This window comes from Akebia trifoliata, chromosome 9 (assembly GCF_017979445.1).
Source record: "Akebia trifoliata isolate Shusen 1 chromosome 9, ASM1797944v1, whole genome shotgun sequence".
Classification (NCBI taxonomy): Eukaryota; Viridiplantae; Streptophyta; class Magnoliopsida; order Ranunculales; family Lardizabalaceae; genus Akebia; species Akebia trifoliata.
In genome coordinates, this window is record NC_141383.1 from 24021230 (window position 1) to 24038989 (window position 17760).

Here is a 17760-nt window from a genome sequence, read left to right on the forward strand (position 1 = left end):
ACCTGTTCTCTCTATTTCTCTCCATCCTAATCAAGATTCACCACAAACTACCATACCAAATCATACCCAAAACTCTAACAAATCATCAAAGAGGCCATTACAAACAAACGAATCATCAACCTCATCACCTTTGTCTCTTCTTCCATGAAAGTATGGTCCTAGGTTGAGATGCATCCGTCCTCATCACCTTCCAAGTTTCAACACCTTTAACAAGTGGAACAATTGCATACATCAACCTCTATCAACCAAGCGATGCCTTTGATGTAGTTGTCTGCACCAATACCTCTTGAACTCGTTTCTCTCTCTTTCTTTCTCCATGTGTGTTGCACTATTGCGATTTGGGGATTAGGGTTATCTAGATCTAAAAGATTTTTTTGTACAATTGTTTATTTTATATTTCTAATTTTCATTCCAATCATTAGAGATTCAAGTAATTCCTTATTTGAATCTATGAATAATTTCCAACAAAGAAGGTTTTATGGGTAAATTTTTTTACTTTAATCTATGTTGATTTAGTAGGGCATGAAATGTGCAAGAGAATGGATGCAACTTGAAAAATTCAAGCAAATGCATAAATGGACTGATTAGCACATTTATTTGTTGTTTTTTTGTTTACTGTTGCTGCATTTTTAGTCAAAATACTATATAATTTTAATTATGAGAGATATTGTATTGGGCAAATGTTTGTGGTGATGCATTGGTAATTGAGATTTTAGCCTAAATCACATATAGATGTTGTGAGACATTAACACTAGATGTTGGGGTGATGCATTCATTGGTGATGGATCTAGGATGCTAATCTCAATCTCATTTGTTTTGTTTTGCCTCAAAGCATTGGTGTTTAGTAAAACAAAATGGTGTGTAAATTTATTTTTTCAATAAATGGTGTGCACATTTCCTTTTTTGGTGTGACACATGTAATTTAATTAATTGGTGTGGCAATAGTAACACTCTTAATGTTCCATCTTGCAATGCAGTTATCATTTTTTTCTCGCAAATAGTTCAAAGGGTCGGGACTCTTGAAAAAACATGAAATCCCAACTCTTAACACATGAAATCCAAAAATTGAATGAAACATGTATCCCTAAGAGCAACTTTAGTCGGGCTTAAAATCTCTATATTTGGAGATGAAACCCTCTGAACCAAGCTCCAACTAGATTTTATTTGAAGATTTGGGCTCTATATCACTATTTACTATGGTTTTAAAACTTGATTTGACGTCTCGTATAAGATATCCAATTTATTTGAGTTGTCTCGTACGAGAATTAAAAAAATACCTTAAAATTAGAACAAATCATGTCTTTGAGACGATTTGTCAACTCATCTCGTTGGTGGACACTACCAAAACAGCTCGCTCGGTCTTGGACGAGATTTAAAACCATGTCCCTTGTCTCTATTAGTGTTCACTTTTTTCATAATACTTATTGTATCCTTTATTTTTCATAAATGTTATTTTTACCCTTCTTTTATGTAAAAAGTGCTTTGAAGCCCTTGGCTGGTTAGAATTCAAAAATGGTTTGGTGGTTTCAAAATGAAGAGGATGCCAATTTGAAGTCCTCGGTTGGAGTTGCTCTAAGATAAATCTCAACGTTGGATTTTGTATTTTTCATGAATCGATGGATGTGCTGTGTGTGTGTGTGTGTGAGAGAGAGAGAGAGAGAGAATAAATAAAGAAGAGAAGTAAGAACTTTAGTCACACAAGCAACATAAGTAGAACAAAAGGAAAAAAAGAGCAAAACATCTTTAGAACATGATAAGAGTTAGAAAAGGAAATCCACTCATGTTTCACCTTGGAATCTGATTGAGAAAATGTCACTATTTTTTCTTTTTTTATATTGGTATTAAATATTTTTCTTTAAACTTGCCTAAACTCTTAGGTCTCGTTTGGATATACTTAAAAAGAATAATAATTTTTTTAAGTTAAGAAGTTTTTGTGGGTTGGACTTCTATTTTGGAGATCTCCGCAAACCCCACACTCTCATTGGTTCACGTGTATTGAAGTGCATCTCAACAGGAGTATTTTTATAAATTTAGATGCCCTTGAATACCCTTGTTAACAATCTCCTGTTTAATTCTTGAAAAATTCACGAAATTTTCGTTTTTTTAATGAAAGTATTATTCTTCGGATTATTGAGCTATTTTGAATAATTCACGGATTTTAAGTTTGAAAAAAAAAATGCATTTTTTTTATACAATTTTTATGAATTTTTATAAAATTTGGTAGGAAAAAAATGCTTCTATAACTTGTTGTATGTTACAAATTGTAAACTTTAAGTTGTGATGAGTAACACAAGTATACTTTGAAGTATGGCCATACTTCAAATTTTTGGAGGAATCCACCATTTTATGTGATAAATGTCATTTTTATCTTTAAAAAAATAATGACATGGCCCTATCTAAATTTATTTGAGATTACACTTTAATTTTCAAAATTGATGATTTGTCCCTTGACTATGGTCTTCTTTTAAAAATCAATGGAACAATAGCCTCAATGTCCTCATTATCACTACCATCATTATTATCATCACCATTAACAACTAATTTCATTAGCATTATCACTATCATATGGTCAAATTTTTGAAATGAAACGGATAATACATGTATGAAGCATATGCCCCATATTTTTCATTTATCGAATTTTTGGCCGGATTTTAAATCAAATTTTGTAATCCAAAATCGAATAGAACTTGAATTTTTTATCAATTGAATTTTTGCCGTATTCCGAATTACTATCAAAGTTCAATACACGTGGACCAATGAGAAATTGGGATTTCTTAGTCTCTAAATATAAACATATTTTTTAGTTAACTTAAATTTTTTTTTTCTATTTTCTAAATTTTTTTTCTCACAAAATCATTTTCTCGCACGATTACTGTCTCTCCAAATCATTTTTTTTTTCAATTCTTTCTTTACAAAATCATTAATTTTTTAAATGGTAAGGACAACCTACAAAATGATAATTGTAATATTCAATGGTGTTAAATAAATGTATAGCACTATTAAAGATATTTTTATATTTAAAAGATAGAAAATATCCATCATATAAGGATAATTATACTGTCGGGTGTTGTTGTTGACATAAAGATTGTGACATTTGTATATTGAAAACCCAAAAAACCCTAAGGGGGATTGGCCTATTGGCAAGCCTAGCCTTGATAAGCTCCATAAGAAGGGAAGGTCAAGTTTCAAAATTCGAATCAATTAAATCCTTGAGATCACCCTCTAGGCTCCAGTTGATCCTCAACTCAACCAGTTGCACATATAACATTTTGAGAGGGTGTTGTGTGTGACCGTGGGATTAACAGTTAATGTCCGTAGGTCGTGAGTCCGATACCTAATATGAGCATTAATTCCTTAGGGGTCACCCGCGAGGGCACACACTCACTTACCTAGTGTGTGTGATGTGAGAGCGTTGCATGTACCCCGAGATTAGTTGTTGGATAAGACCATGGTCTATGGACAGGGCAAAGCTCAGATACGGATTATGTTATAAAAAAAAACAACAACAAATAAGTGTTTGTTAGGTCTATCTTTACTTTTGTGTGGGTGTGGGTGTGTTGTTTTGTTATTATTATTATTTTTTTAAAATGTATTTTTGAAAATGAAATTCAAATAATATAATAAATACATAATCTCAGGGTTAAGACATAATTTGACTATGAGATTCCCTCAATCTTCATCTACTCTCTCTTTAAATTTTCTATTTTTAGACACCCTTCGTGCTTTGGAGAATAAGTAAGATAATTTTATTTCTTCAAAAATAATGATTTTCTGATGCCCCCCCTCTAACATATGCCCCCATCACAGAATTGTAGATCATTTGCTTCAAGATACGCAAAACCATAAATCTTTTTTCTTATGTATTCTAAGGCAAATGATCTACGGTTCTGTGATGAGGGGCATATGACAGAGGGGGGCGTCAGATTGTTATAAGTTTTCTTCAAATTGATGAGGTGCCCCTCTTACCTCAATTTATTCTAAAAGAATTCAAAAAATAACCTAAATACCCTCATCCTCAATCTCTAGCATAAAATATTTTTAATTTATTTAATTTCATATTTTCAATCTCTTCATAGAAAAATCTTTATTTTTTTTTTCTTTTCTTTTTCTAACAAAAAAAAATCCATCATCTCCTACTTCATTAAAAAAAATCTTGAGTCGTGATAAATTGACTCAAAATGGTCATACTCAAACATATTCAACTAATGTGGTATGTGCATAGAACCATAGCTTTTTTTTCTTGAGATACACAAGAAAAATCTATATCTCTATGCATATTCCACTACAATTGAATATATTTGAGTTTTTTTTTGAGTCAATCTATCATTAAAAATCTTATTTTTATTATTGAGTTTTGAATACTAAAACATTAAGAATCTTCAGGTTGAATAAAAGGGTAAAAAATTTACTCTAAAATTTGAAGATGACAAATTTTGGGGGAAGAAAAATTAATGGCCATTGGCTAGAGGTTGAAGGGGTGAGGGAATTTAGGACATTTTAAGTTGGTCTCTCCGAGTAGACCAAGGTCAAGGGTCATGTCATTATAAATCTCAAATATGGACTAAAGAGGGAAGATTTTGTCCTAAACTCCGTAATATAAATTACCTTTATTTTTAATTTTATTTTTATATATTTGAGCAGATCAAGGAACTCTGTGTGTCCTTTGAGAATCTATAATATAAATATAATACATTTACCCTAGTTGTCTCTGTCATCTCTCTCTCTCTCACCACTCAATAAAGGGTTTTATTGAGGAACAAAAAGGAACCAAAAGAACACAAAGCAGAGAGTTTTTAACAGGGTTTTTCTTACAAAAATGCAGAGCTTATTAGATTTTCTCATTTGAGCTTAACTTTGCGTTCGTCTCTTGAGATTAACAATGATGAGGAACAATGGTTTTGTGTTGTTTCTCATCTTTATAGTCTTCTTTGGTTTTTTCTCTTCTGCTTCAGCTACTCCTCCTGCAAGTAAGTCTACAAGCTTAAACTCTCTCTCTGTTTTTTTCTCTTACTTTGATCTTTCAATCTTTGCTCTGTTTTGCAGGAATTGTTAGTGGGCTTTTCTCAAATGCCCTCTCTGCTCTTTTTAAATGGCTCTGGTCGCTTTTTCCGACCACCAAAACAGGTAAAAAATCTAAGACAAACATAACCCACATTGTCTTTGTTAATGGGATCTAAATTGTTGGATGGGTTGTTGTTTTTTAGCGATTTCTGGACGTTCGATGATGAAATTCGAGGTTGGATATACTGTGGAGACAGTGTTTGATGGGAGTAAGCTTGGCATTGAGCCGTATTCGGTTGAGGTGTCTTCAAATGGGGAGATTCTGGTTTTGGACTCTGTTAACAGTAACATTTATAAGATCATCCCTCCGCTATCTCGCTGTAATTGTGGATTTCGATTCAATTTCTCAGTATTTCTTTTTATTGGATCTTATTTTTGTGGAAATTTTTGTTCTGGTTTTGTTTGTTGAGAAGTTACAAATTCCCAGAATCCATTCTGAGGTTTTGATTAGTTTTTTTTTATAAGTTTTGGTGGAAACCCAGCTTTAGTTTTTAGTGAAATTTGGTGTCTCCGTTGATTTTGAGCAATAATCCAGTTCCATGTGTCTCAGATATTTTGTCCTATTTCCCCCTTTTTCCTCTTTTTTATTTATTTAAAATTTTAAAGGTTTCTGTGATGTCCATGCTTCCTGTTTTAAATTTGGGAATCTGATTTTTAATTTTGTTTAGCAGAAGAAGAATTCCAGGTTTCAGAGCAAATTGTACCATTTAGTTCAATTTCTCCAAAACCCAATTCCATATTTTTTGAAATTTGTGATGTTATATATATTTTTCTTTTGAAGCTAAGATTCTTGAGGGACTAACATACTTTGTCTATTTTTCTTCAATTTATGACCCTTTTTATATTTTTAATCTTTAAACATCCTACATGAAATGTAATGGCTTTTTTTTTTTTCTAATCTTTAATCTTCATGTCTGAGGGTATGGGTGTGGGTATGGCACGGGTGCAAGTGTGCATGAGTTTAACTTTACAGTGCATGCATTTTAACTACAATTTCAAAACAAAATGGTTTTTTAGCTGTTGAGTTTCTTCTTATATCACTTGCCTCATTTTCTCAAACTTATGACCTTGTTTAGTTTGTGCAAACACTCTCCTCTAAAATTTATCACCCATTTAAAAGTCCCACATAATAAAACTCCATTCTGTTTGTGAGCCATGGTCAAGTTAAGTTTCTCTTGATGTTACTTTTTTTATTTTATATTTTGAGTCAAATCCAAGATTTCTCCATTAAAATGCGTGTGAACAATGCCAGATAGCAGACCAAAGCTGGTTGCTGGTTCACCTGAAGGGTACTCGGGTCATGTTGACGGGAAGCTGAGAGAAGCGAGGATGAACCACCCCAAGGGTTTCACTTTGGATGATAGAGGGAATATTTACATTGCAGACACTATGAACATGGCGATCAGAAAGATCAGTGATGCAGGTGAGTCCGTAGGCCATTGCACATTACGAGCCCAAAGAAGAGAACCTGTCTTGATGATCCATGTGCTACATACTTATAATATATGGAACGAACTTGTTATTTATCTCTGTTTGCTATTCTTGTTTTCCAAATTTCTAATTGAGTTTGATTTTCACATTACCTTTAGAATTTGACCAAGTAATTTTGGCTTTCTTGTCTCAAAAAACAATACAATTAGTCTGGAAGGAGAGGAATCTTAGGACTTTTGAGGGGAAGGAGACAGTGGTACAAGGAATCATCTTCTCCATTTTGGTTTTATTTTTCTTTGGAGCAAGGTATTTAAGGAATCAAATGGGGTCTTCTTTGAAGATTTTGTAACAAACTGGGATTGGGTGTGTAGTATTATTCTGTAGTCAGGGTTTTGTCTTTGGTTTCCTTGCCACTTTTGTTGTTTTCATGTATAGTCACCTTGATCGTGCCTTTTTATAAATAATCTTTGACTTATCATTTTTTCATTCATGGTGTTGTTTCTGAATGTGCACAAGGCAGTTATTGAATGTGTGTTTAACTTATTTTTTGAGATGGATGTTAAAATTACAAGTATAGCTCTCAGTTAACGATTAGATGAAATGTTACCCCTCTCTAGATGAACGGTCCGTTAGGTGAAGATAAGACTCACTTCATAAATGAAAAAAAAGGCCCTTTGCGAGATAGTCTCCCAACTGATCTGCTCTAGGAACAAGTAACACCTGGCTACCCGCACCTGTTCTTGCAAACAAATGACAATAAATTTCCATATGCTTACTTCGAACGTGGAGAATGGGATTAATGATGAGAGATATATAGTGCCGCCATTATCATTTCAGAGAGTCGGAGTTGAAGGAGTGAAAACGCCAGTATTGTGTGGCAAAAAATTGAATCCATGTGGTTTCTATACTGGTGAGAGCTGAGAGATTGGTGCCCAACCTTACACTAACAGACTTTTGGATAGCCACAAGAGAATATGCAATAATCCTAATTTTCTTGAGATACTTAGAAATAGTTGGGATCCCTTCTTGATAAACTGAAGCTGTTGACAAAGTTAGAGTATACTCTCATGGTTTGGGGAGGAGAAGATTATCTTAGGTGCTTTCATTCATCACAAGAGGAAAGATTGATAACAATTGGATCATCATCATCTTTTGAAGGAAGAAATTCAGCAGGAATAGGAGAACCATCAAGAAGTTCAAAAAAACTTGATTTTCTAAATTTGTAGTAATTGACTATGTCACAATAGGTGATTTTTTTTATTTTTTTTGGTCTAGGCAAACTGAATAGAATATTTTTGGTACATGGGAACATAAGGAACAGAAGAAGAGGCAATCGATGTAGCCAATATGACAAGAATTAAAAAACAGTTACCTATAGGAGAAAACATTGTACATCAAAGATATATGCATAAAACTAGATATGAGTTTTAGGGATAGTTTAGTATTACAAGTATGATTCTCACTGTTATTACGGGTTAAATTTTGAATTTTCTATAGGGGTTACAACAATTGCCGGAGGAAAGTGGAGTCGAGGAGGGGGTCATGTTGATGGGCCAGCCGAAGATGCAAAGTTTTCAACTGATTTCGATGTAGTCTATATTGGAAGTAGCTGCTCCCTTCTGGTCATAGACAGAGGAAACCAAGCAATTCGAGATATCCAGCTTGAGTTTGATAATTGTGCCTACCAATATGAAACAAGTTTTCCTCTTGGTAAGCATGCCATGCCATCCAACTTTTATACTTGATTATGTTCTTTGTTCTTGTTTGAGATGGTTAAGATGGGTTTTGAGTTGTTATGTTTTAGGTATTGCGGTGCTTCTTGCGGCGGGCTTCTTTGGGTACATGCTTGCATTGCTGCAACGTAGAGTGCGTACTATAGTGTCTCCCCAAAATGTGAGTACTAAATTTGTTACTCTTCTTTTCTTAGAATCAATCTTTAATCTTGTTGACCAACCAACCATTCCAAAAGACCAATCTGTTGGAGAGGGGGAGAACTTTGAATATAAGAGGGTCATGGCACTTAACTGGGGTGTGACACACCCGTGAGTGGGGGGAAAATATACGCTCAACACCCCCCTCATCCATAAGAGTGGAGAGAATCGAACCCATGACCTATAGGGATCTGGCACTCTGATACCATGTTCACCAACGCAACCAACTACTCCAAAAGACTGATCTGTTGGAGAGGGGGAGAACTATGAATATAAGAGGTCATGGGGCTTAACTGGGGTGTGACACACCCTAGAGTGGCGGAAAATATACACTCAACAAATCTCTAACACAAGAATTTGTAATAGGGGGCTCTCGTAATGTATGAGAACATGCATCATTAAGCTCTTCCTTTATTTTTCTTTTAGGATCCCATAACTAGAAAACAAAATATTTCATCGAGTCCATATCAGAAGCCACTGAAATCATCAGTAAGATCACCATTAATTCCAACGGAAGATGAACAAGAGAAGCAAGAAGAGGGCTTCTTGGGTTCTATGGGGAGGCTCTTCCTGAACGCTGGGGCATCTGTGGTGGAAATTGTTGGAGGGTTGTTTGGTTTTAGAAGGAAGCCGCCACCGATTTATCAATATCAGCACCAATACCGATATCCACAAAAGCGTCCAAATGATTGGCCCTTGCAAGAAAGCTTTGTTATACCAGATGAAGATGACCCTCCATCTATAGAAACGAGGACTCCAACCCCAAAAAAGACCTATCCATTCATGTCTAAGGATTCAGAGAAGACTCGCCATCTATGGCAAAGTCGGGCTTATAACGGGTGGGATGGAGATTTACAACAACAACAGCAACAGCAACATCATCAGCGACATTATCCGTCAGGCCCACAAACATACTATGAACAGAACAGTGAGACAACCAATGAGACCGTCTTCGGGGCGGTTCAAGAACAAGATGGGCAGCGTGAAACAGTGGTGATAAAGCCCGTAGACTATGGAAGTCCTGCTTATGCTAATAACAACATTCGCTCTCGCAGCAATTATATGGGTCACCCCCATGGTTATTGATGACCATTACTACATATAAAAGATTGAAATATTTTTGGTGTTTTTTTCTTAAATTTTTTTTTATAAGTGATTTGACCTTCCGAATTTTAAAGATTTGGAAGTATCGAGTGGAAATATTAATGTCTGTATGGAATTTTATCAAAATAGAAAAAAAGTGAAGTAATGATCGTAGGGAAACAGCTTCAGTGCCGGATTTTGTTGGAGCAATGTGTGTAATGTGAATCGCCCTTCAGTTTTACAAAGCCTCTTTAATTGAATCAAACTCTTATCATGTTAGAAAACCTTCCCTCCAATGGTGGATTTGAATCTTGGTTAGTGTTAAAGGCACCAAACAATTTAGGTTGGGTGTCCACGTTTTTTTGAAAAATCAATTTTTTTTTTTTATAACTGGGGCCAGATGGGCAGCCGCACATTTTTTTCAAAAAATTGGCTAGTGTCGACATGGCCTTGAGGGTGTTGCTAGGATCATGTCAACATTGCCTAAAAAATACTTTCTGATTAATGGTGCCCGTGTGATTGTGCGTGCCCCTGCTAAACTCAGTTACTCAGAAATAAAACGTGGGTGCTCCGACGAAAATGGGTGTCCCAACTAAATATATGGGCGCCCTTAACATGCGCCTTGAGTCTTTCACTGCTGGGGAAGGTGTTGACGGTGAAGTCGACGAAAATTTTGAGAGGTATTTTGTTTTTCCAATCTAATTCTGCTTCTAATTTAATATGATACCATGTGAATGAGACCAGTTGGAAATTAGAAGTCATGTTGCCAAAAACATCATTGGCCTACAAAATATTGATACACGCATTACAATGTTCATTGTTTCCATCGACAAGCTTCATCCCAACTGAATGGGGTAAAAACATAAACAGTATCGATTCTTAATTTATAAATTTCCAAAAAATAATTTAGCTTTTTTAAACAATAAATGGTTATGGTTGCCCCATTTGAAATTCTTTGAGTTATCATGGTTCAGAGACTATGGACCTCTCTTCTTCCTCCCTTATGGCATTGATCATGAAAGCAACTTGATTCATACTTGGCCTTGCTTCAAGGGAAGGATTTATGCACTTGAGTGCAACTTGCAACAAGTTCACCATCCTCTCTTCACTCGCACCATTGGTGATCAAGGTCGTGTCAAAGACTTCCGCGGTCCATTCTTCACTTACCACCGAGTGTACCCAACTAGCCAATTCAAGCCCGTTATTCTGCACTAGCTTCCCTGTTAATAGCTCAAGTAGCATGACACCGAAACCATATACGTCTACCTTGAACGGATCCTCCATGTTCTTGTGACCACTGCCATGGGATAGTGAGTTATCTTGGTTGTCTACCACTATTAGACCATATTCACTAATGCATGGTTCCATGTCTTTGCTCAACAAAATATTTGAGGATTTTATGTTCCCATGAATAATCTCATCTTCATGGAACTCCTTGTGCATGAAGGCCAAAGCCTCGGAAATACTAGCTGCAACATTTAGCCTACCACCCCAATCAAATATTTGTTCGCTTTGGGATCCTGAAAAATTAAGAACTAAAAAGAATCAAAAACAAAAAATTCTCAAATAAAGACACATTTACATATAGTCACCAAATTGGAATATGGATTTAGAAAGGCACAAGAAAACTTCGGAAAAAACAAAAAGGATGGGAAAGAAACGAAAATGAAATGATAAGTATAAAAAATAAAAAATATATATTAAAATTATGAAAAATATAATGTATATAATACATTAGACATTTATTCTAAGTTTCTAATATAATTTTGAGTAAAAACAATACTATTGAATAAATATGCATGATAACATTTTTTGCACACATAATTATATATTTTATGATGTTAAATTTTTTTTAATCATCAATGTATCTTTTGAGCAGAATAAGAAACTTGAAAAAATTTAAAATTATAACATCAAGATTTCATCATCAAATACCACATTAAACAACATTTATAAACCAAATTACAAACAACCATAAGGCTTAAAAAAATTATCATATGCTTTTTTGAAAAAAAAAAACATGTTTAAAATGTAAAAAAAAAAACACATTTTAAAAGTAAAAAACGAGCTTTTTTGTTATTGTTTTAGTTACGTAATGTGTTTAAAACGAGATTTAAAAAAAAACAGAGTTTTTTTTTTACTATGCATAGGTATGAAGATGATGAAGTTACCATGAAGAAGCTTGAAGAGACTTCCATTCTTTTGGTACTCATAGACTAAGAGCTTCTCTTGCTTAGAAACATAAAAGGCAACAATAGGCAAAACATTTGGATGTTTCACTTGGTCCATCTTTTTCATCCTCATATTGAAGTTTTCGCTTGAAATATCCCAATCTTTAATCCTTTTCACAGCAAGAGTTGTCCCGTCGTCCAACGTAACCTTGTAAAGGCTACCATGTCTTCCTCTCCCAAGTAACTCGGCGGGTGCCCTAAGCAGATCCTCAAACCTCAACTCCTTCACTACTGGACTAGTAAGAACGACTAGCGGCGATGCCATCATAGCACTTTCGGTAGACGTTATCGAATATTCCGATCTCGATCTGCTCACACCACTTTTATTGTCACTTGAAGGGCCTCTACTAGTCTTATTGCTACTATCATCCAAACCTACTCCCTTCTTAACAACATCAACTTTGTTCTTGTTTTTATTGATCAATTTGAAAGCAACTAAGCTAACAAAACCCAAACCTATAATAATATAGCCAGTGTACATGAGAACATATTTGATTGAAAGATGCTTAGATTTCTTTCTTTGCAGTGGGGATTGAGGGGGACATTCGTTAGACAACGGCTTCCCACACAATTCAGGATTACCCATTAAGCTACTCAAATTGAAACGACCTTTGAGATCAGGAATGGGTCCACTAAAATTGTTAAATGAGACGTTAAACATTTGAAGATTGGAAAAATCGAATTTGGGTATCTCCCCACTAAGCTGATTGTTTTCAGCAACGAATGATATCAAACCTGATATCCTTGGCAAATCAGGCAATCTGCCCGACAAATTATTATTCGAGATATGTAGCCTCTTCAAATTGTTCAATTGGGAGAGAGAATCGGGAAGGTTTCCCGTGAAGCGGTTACCGCTTATATATAAATGTGTCAGTTGTGTACAATTACCAATCTCTTCAGGTATTTCTCCATTGACACTGTTGTTGTTGAGGCTCAAAACAGAAAGAGATTGCACGGTGCACACTGACCCTCCATCGAATGTTCCGACGAGGTCTAGACCATCAAGGACGATTCTCTTGACTTTAGTCAATTGGGTATTGCAGAACACACCCTTCCATTGATCCTTACAAGGATCAGAGCTCATGTTCCAACCCCAATTGGGATCAATTTCACCGTTTCCACGATATAGTTGTCCGAGGAACTTTATTAGTGAGCGCTTCACTTCATCAGATTCTGAAATTGCTGTGTGGAGGAGGAGAAAGAGCGAGATGAAAAGTACCCATATGGCGACTCTATCCATTTTTTCTATGTGGGATCAGTGATTTGGTGCAAATGGGTATTGTGATTTGGCTCTATTGGTAAAGATAGAGAGAAAGATATGAAGTGGGTTTGATTACTTGGGATTGTGAAATAAGGAGAAAACTCCAAGGTTGAGATGGTGTTTTTTAATCGAGGGGAATGCCAATTGTCTGATTTCTTCAATGAGATTTTGTATCTTTGTTACTGTTTTTGCCATTGAAGTCCTTTGAATGAGCAAAAAAAAAAAAAAAAAAGTTTTAAAACAAACATTTAAAAATTAGTTGCCGGCATGTAGAAACGGTCGAATTTGTAATGCCATATGTCCCACCTCAATCAGCCTATCAAGAGATTCAAGTGTTATTGGGTGGTTCAAGTACTATTTTACTAATATAATATTGATTCGGACTAACCAATCAATGGGCCCCATTTAGAAGACTTTCTAGAATAAAACTTTGTTTGATTGAGTAATCTTAGCCATCTAATAAAAATATTATTTTTATAAGCAATTTTTTAAAGACTCTTGGGCCGGCTGAAATAACATAATAGAATAGATGGTTAGTATTATCTAAATTGATTGATATTTGATCTGTGAAATCTTGTACATGGGACCCATTGTTTGGGTGGCATTGACTAGAACGTGTTTGGATGAAGATGTATTTTTCCTAGAAAATACAACTTTTATGTGGTATGATTGTGGGATTTCGTTGGGATTCATTTTTGTTGCTCGAAATCAGGAAAATTAAAAATCAACTCTTTTTGATCTTGGGGCAATCAGACGGGAATTTATTTTCCTTAAATTCACCATCCCATGACCCTTCTCCCAAGGAATTTATGTTCTCTTGAAAATGAATTTCATAAAATCATATAGGCCATAAGGGTGTATAAAATAGGGGAGACTATTTCGAGAGAATCAATTTCATAAGAGAATAATATGTGCCAATGATGGATTGTAACTAGGAAAATGTCACAAAGGGTGTTAGTTTCATGGTTTTAAAACTCGTTTTGATGCCTCTTCTTGTCATTGAATGAGACCGAGTCATCTCAAACGAGTTTTTCGATATGTTTGAGACGTCTCCTTCAACAATTGAATGTGGGTTTTAAATCTCATCCGATACATTGACTTGTCTATTCATCTCGTTGGTGGACAATACCGAGACGTATCGGACGAGTCTTCTCGGTCTCGGACAAGATTTAAAACCATGGTTGGTTTTCAGTTTTGTATGTAGGGCTAATCATGACCTAGAGAATGGATTCATTACCCTTGGAGTTGGGTGCAATAATATTTTTCCACCAAGAATATTTTCTTGAGTAAAATGATTTATTTTTTCATTAATATGCAATCTACATCGATTGAAAATTGTCTTTATTTTTAAGAAAATAATTTTCCCAAATCTCTAAATTTCTGTCAAATCCAAGTCCAAATCCATCTGGGATCAAGGTTTTAAATCTTGTCTGAGTTGTCTCGGTATCGTCCACCACTCAAAGACATGGTTTGTTCTAATTCTAATGCATTTTTTTAAAATCTCGTCCGGGACACCTCGATCTCATTCATGGACAAGAAGAGATGTAAAAATGAGTTTTAAAACCATGTTTGGGATGGCAAGGAAACAGCAAAATACCTGCTTGTTATGTTTATTTTGCGGTTGGTGTGATTTGCATAGTTGCAACGCTCCCACAGCCGGCCGGATGAGTAAGTAAAATTAGGGATATTATATTGCAATATAAGCTTTCCAACATTATCTAAGAACTGATATTACCACATCAACATTCTTTTATATATCACATCTAATTGAGTGTCATTGGTGAATAAATTTCAGTCTTTGAGGTGTTGTAAAAGAATTTTAATGTGAAAATATCAGCTCTACTCTATCTAAAAGATTATATCCCATGTATCTCCTCTAATCTTCACAAACTTCTCAAGACATGTACGGCCTGTTTGGTTGCAAAGATGACTTTAGCTAACTTAATCCCAAAAGAGTTATTATTTTACCCAGTCTAGGTTAGATAGACCCCAAGTCTCCAAGTCACAGGAATCTTGTATCCAATCATTCCAGAGGAATTCTTTTCATTTTAGTCCCCGAATATACCAATGTCAGCCAAATAACATCAATCTAAGATTGTTGTTTATTTTCTTAATAAAAGAAAAGTTCCAATTTTATAAATTGTAGGCAATCCTTGATTTCTAAGATAATAGTTTCTACCTCATTGACCTTCATGATTCTTAGTTGTGGAGAGAATTTTTTTACTACACTCCATACTCTAATACCATACTTATAACATATATACTTCCAGATCTCTCTCTCTCTCTAACTGCACAAGTAGTTGAGTATGTGGAAAGTAGAAACATGATTATACATTTAAGACTAGAAGGTTTTGTTTCCATTGAAATAGTGCTAAAGAAGACATACAATGAGACTGATACTGGTAAGAACTAAACCTCAAAGATTGATCATCTCAATCCTCTTAATGAAACTTGGATCAAAACCCCTTGTTGGGTCTACTGTTGGTTATGTTGAATTGGTGATGTTGATGTTGATGATGAAGATGATACATTGACATGGAACTACTATTCTCACCCATGTCCCTCTCATGCCCATACTCTTCATCTATCTCCTCTTTTGCTGCTTTCCCCATTCCCATAAGTTCTAATGGCCTTTGAGAAGATAAAAATTGCGGCGGTGACTCACAATATCCAGACGACGACGGTGATGGTGTGGGCACAACTGATGGTAGCTTCGATAGAAGTGCTTCGAGGCTACTCATCGATGGAGTAATCTTAACTGGCTGACTGAAGTGATTGTAGAATTCCATGGGCGGAGGAGGAAGACTAGCTTGGAAGGGCCAAGTGTCGGGTCCACTGCACCCATCGACCTTGAATGGAAATGAAGGAGATGATGGGTGTGGGAGGAGGACCCCGGGTATGCTTTCGAGGTAATTGAACTTCTTTCGAAGTAGAACAATGTAGCTAAGATCTTCCATTACCTTGAGAACAAAATGGGGAACATTAAAAAAAAAAAAAAAACAATGAGATAAGTTATAAGGTGCATTATTATAATAATGTGTATGAATGCACTCTATTATATGGTTTATCTCATATCCTAATGATTTATATATGTTACTATCAACTATGATTTTCTAATTGAAAATATTAATTAATTAGGATTTCCCAAATTATGTTGGTTTTCAATAATTTTTGTTATTTTAATTTTCTAAATAAAAACCCTCTTTGGATTCTTGTAGTCTCATTCAATTCAAGAGAAGCCATTTCCTTTAACATAAACAACAAACATGAAATTAGTATTACATGTGTGTGTGTAAGAGAGAGAGAGAGAGAGAGAGAGAGAGAGAGAGAACCTTGTGAACTGCCCCTAATTGAACAACACCTTCTCTAACTGCAATCAAAGCTATAGTCTGCAGGATTAGACAAACAAATGAGGGGAAGAATTCTTAAATCTTAGAAGTTTGCATGATAGTTGCAAAGAGAGAAGTTATGTTTGTATATGAACCTTTATACCAGACTGAAACTGAGCTTCCCATGTCCTTGGATGCTGAAAATTAACAGTACAAAACAAGTATAGATTCTCAATAATTAAATTTGAAACATAAAAAACCACGAACTCATGTTCATATAAGACTTGCTTACTGTGTCTCCTGTGTTATGCCATGCAGACAAGAAGTTGTTATCTTGTTCACTAGGTTCCTTATATATCCATTTATGATTATGATCTGCAGCCACTTTTCCAATCAAACTGCCAACAAGAACCATAGCAAATATTTTGTTTAATTTTGAAATCAAACCAATATCTACTGATAACTTGCTCTACTTACCCTTCTCCATAGTTGTAGATTTCATGAGACATCTTGAAGAAGAGCTCAGGTTGAAGACCTCTAAGGTGTTGGAACTCACAGTTGTTGTAAGCCGACGACCCCCCGCAATCGCCTGATTCGACCTCGGCAGTCGAAGCAGCAAAATTACAGAAACCATCTTCCCAAAGCAATATCCTTCACATATGAAACATGAAAGTATCACTCAAGTGCATTGTAGGTATATCATAGAGAGAGTACAAACACCATGATTAAGGTCCAAAAATTGATCACAAAACATTCAATATTTCAAAATATTTTGAATTGTTAGGATTCTTGGAGATTTTCTCCTGACCAAAATATTTCATCAAAACTATATTTTAAACTTTGAACAATAAAACTTAAAAATTATGTATAATTGAACCAATACCAGTTCCTCCTGTTTCCTCTTGATCTGTCATAAGCTCCTCCTTGAACATCCCATCTGTTAAAAGGAAATAAAATATTAGAAAACAAAGAAAATAATACAACTCATACATGTATATATGCATGAATTAGACTTGTGGGGTTCTTTCTTTCTACATGACTTGGTGGAAACAATATATATTAATCTTTGGATATTTAAATGTTTTTTTAGCTCACTTGGGTGGTGGGTAGTTTCTAGGCAAGATCCTCCAAAAGACTGCATAAACCCATTGAGAGTTTTCATGAACACATAAGCTTCTCAAAGTGTGTTGAAGGAGATGAGTAACAGCTAATGGGTTCATATGTTGATCATCCATCAAAAACCCTTATAAAGAGACTTAAATCTATTGTCCTCCTCCCTTTCTAAGTCTATAGGAAGAAAAAAAAAAAAACCTCAAAATCCAAACCTCATTGTAAGTCCAACATGGAAAACCCCATATTTATACCTCTCCCTCCCTCCCTCTCTCTCTCTCTCTCTCTCTGAGTAATAGTACTACTTGAACTTGGATAAAAGG

At 35.1% G+C, this 17760-nt stretch overlaps 3 protein-coding genes across 3 annotated transcripts in view; 1 reads left to right on the forward strand and 2 right to left on the reverse strand.

The window, feature by feature from the left end:
* The first annotated feature begins 4710 nt into the window (after nt 1–4710).
* LOC147394870 (uncharacterized) lies at nt 4711–9698 on the forward strand. Its single transcript, XM_086454532.1, has 7 exons — nt 4711–4967; nt 5044–5124; nt 5205–5381; nt 6314–6484; nt 7990–8202; nt 8297–8385; nt 8850–9698. The coding sequence occupies exons 1-7, from the start codon at nt 4880–4882 to the stop codon at nt 9507–9509; spliced, it is 1479 nt and encodes a 492-aa protein (XP_086310658.1). The 5' UTR covers nt 4711–4879; the 3' UTR covers nt 9510–9698.
* A 685-nt stretch (nt 9699–10383) lies between these two features.
* LOC147394871 (putative inactive receptor kinase At2g26730) lies at nt 10384–13119 on the reverse strand. Its single transcript, XM_086454268.1, has 2 exons — nt 11678–13119; nt 10384–11026 (listed from the first exon to the last, which is right to left on the reverse strand). The coding sequence occupies exons 1-2, from the start codon at nt 12975–12977 to the stop codon at nt 10470–10472; spliced, it is 1857 nt and encodes a 618-aa protein (XP_086310394.1). The 5' UTR covers nt 12978–13119; the 3' UTR covers nt 10384–10469.
* Nucleotides 13120–15160: 2041 nt separating this feature from the next.
* The window catches only part of LOC147394872 (protein RICE SALT SENSITIVE 3-like), a 2955-nt gene continuing 355 nt past the window's right edge, over nt 15161–17760 (reverse strand). The window contains exons 1-7 of the mRNA XM_086453944.1: nt 17423–17760; nt 17211–17264; nt 16805–16978; nt 16620–16725; nt 16483–16524; nt 16331–16387; nt 15161–15958 (exon numbers count right to left, since the gene is read on the reverse strand). The exon at nt 17423–17760 is cut by the window's right edge and continues 355 nt beyond it. Of these exons, the coding sequence (XP_086310070.1) occupies nt 15455–15958; nt 16331–16387; nt 16483–16524; nt 16620–16725; nt 16805–16978; nt 17211–17264; nt 17423–17562 (1077 nt within the window). The 5' untranslated portion in view covers nt 17563–17760 and the 3' untranslated portion in view covers nt 15161–15454. The remainder of the gene's footprint in view (nt 15959–16330; nt 16388–16482; nt 16525–16619; nt 16726–16804; nt 16979–17210; nt 17265–17422) is intronic.

Bases quoted from the DNA above. Each gene is read 5' to 3' on its own strand.
- LOC147394871 (XM_086454268.1), bottom strand. From the start codon at position 12,977: ATGGATAGAGTCGCCATATGGGTACTTTTCATCTCGCTCTTTCTCCTC. The intron at 11,027-11,677 runs GTAACTTCATCA...TTAATTTTTCAG, and splicing joins TCTCTTCAAGCTTCTTCATG to GATCCCAAAGCGAACAAATA.
- LOC147394870 (XM_086454532.1), top strand. From the start codon at position 4,880: ATGATGAGGAACAATGGTTTTGTGTTGTTTCTCATCTTTATAGTCTTC. The intron at 4,968-5,043 runs GTAAGTCTACAA...TCTGTTTTGCAG, and splicing joins TTCAGCTACTCCTCCTGCAA to GAATTGTTAGTGGGCTTTTC. The intron at 6,485-7,989 runs GTGAGTCCGTAG...AATTTTCTATAG, and splicing joins CAGAAAGATCAGTGATGCAG to GGGTTACAACAATTGCCGGA.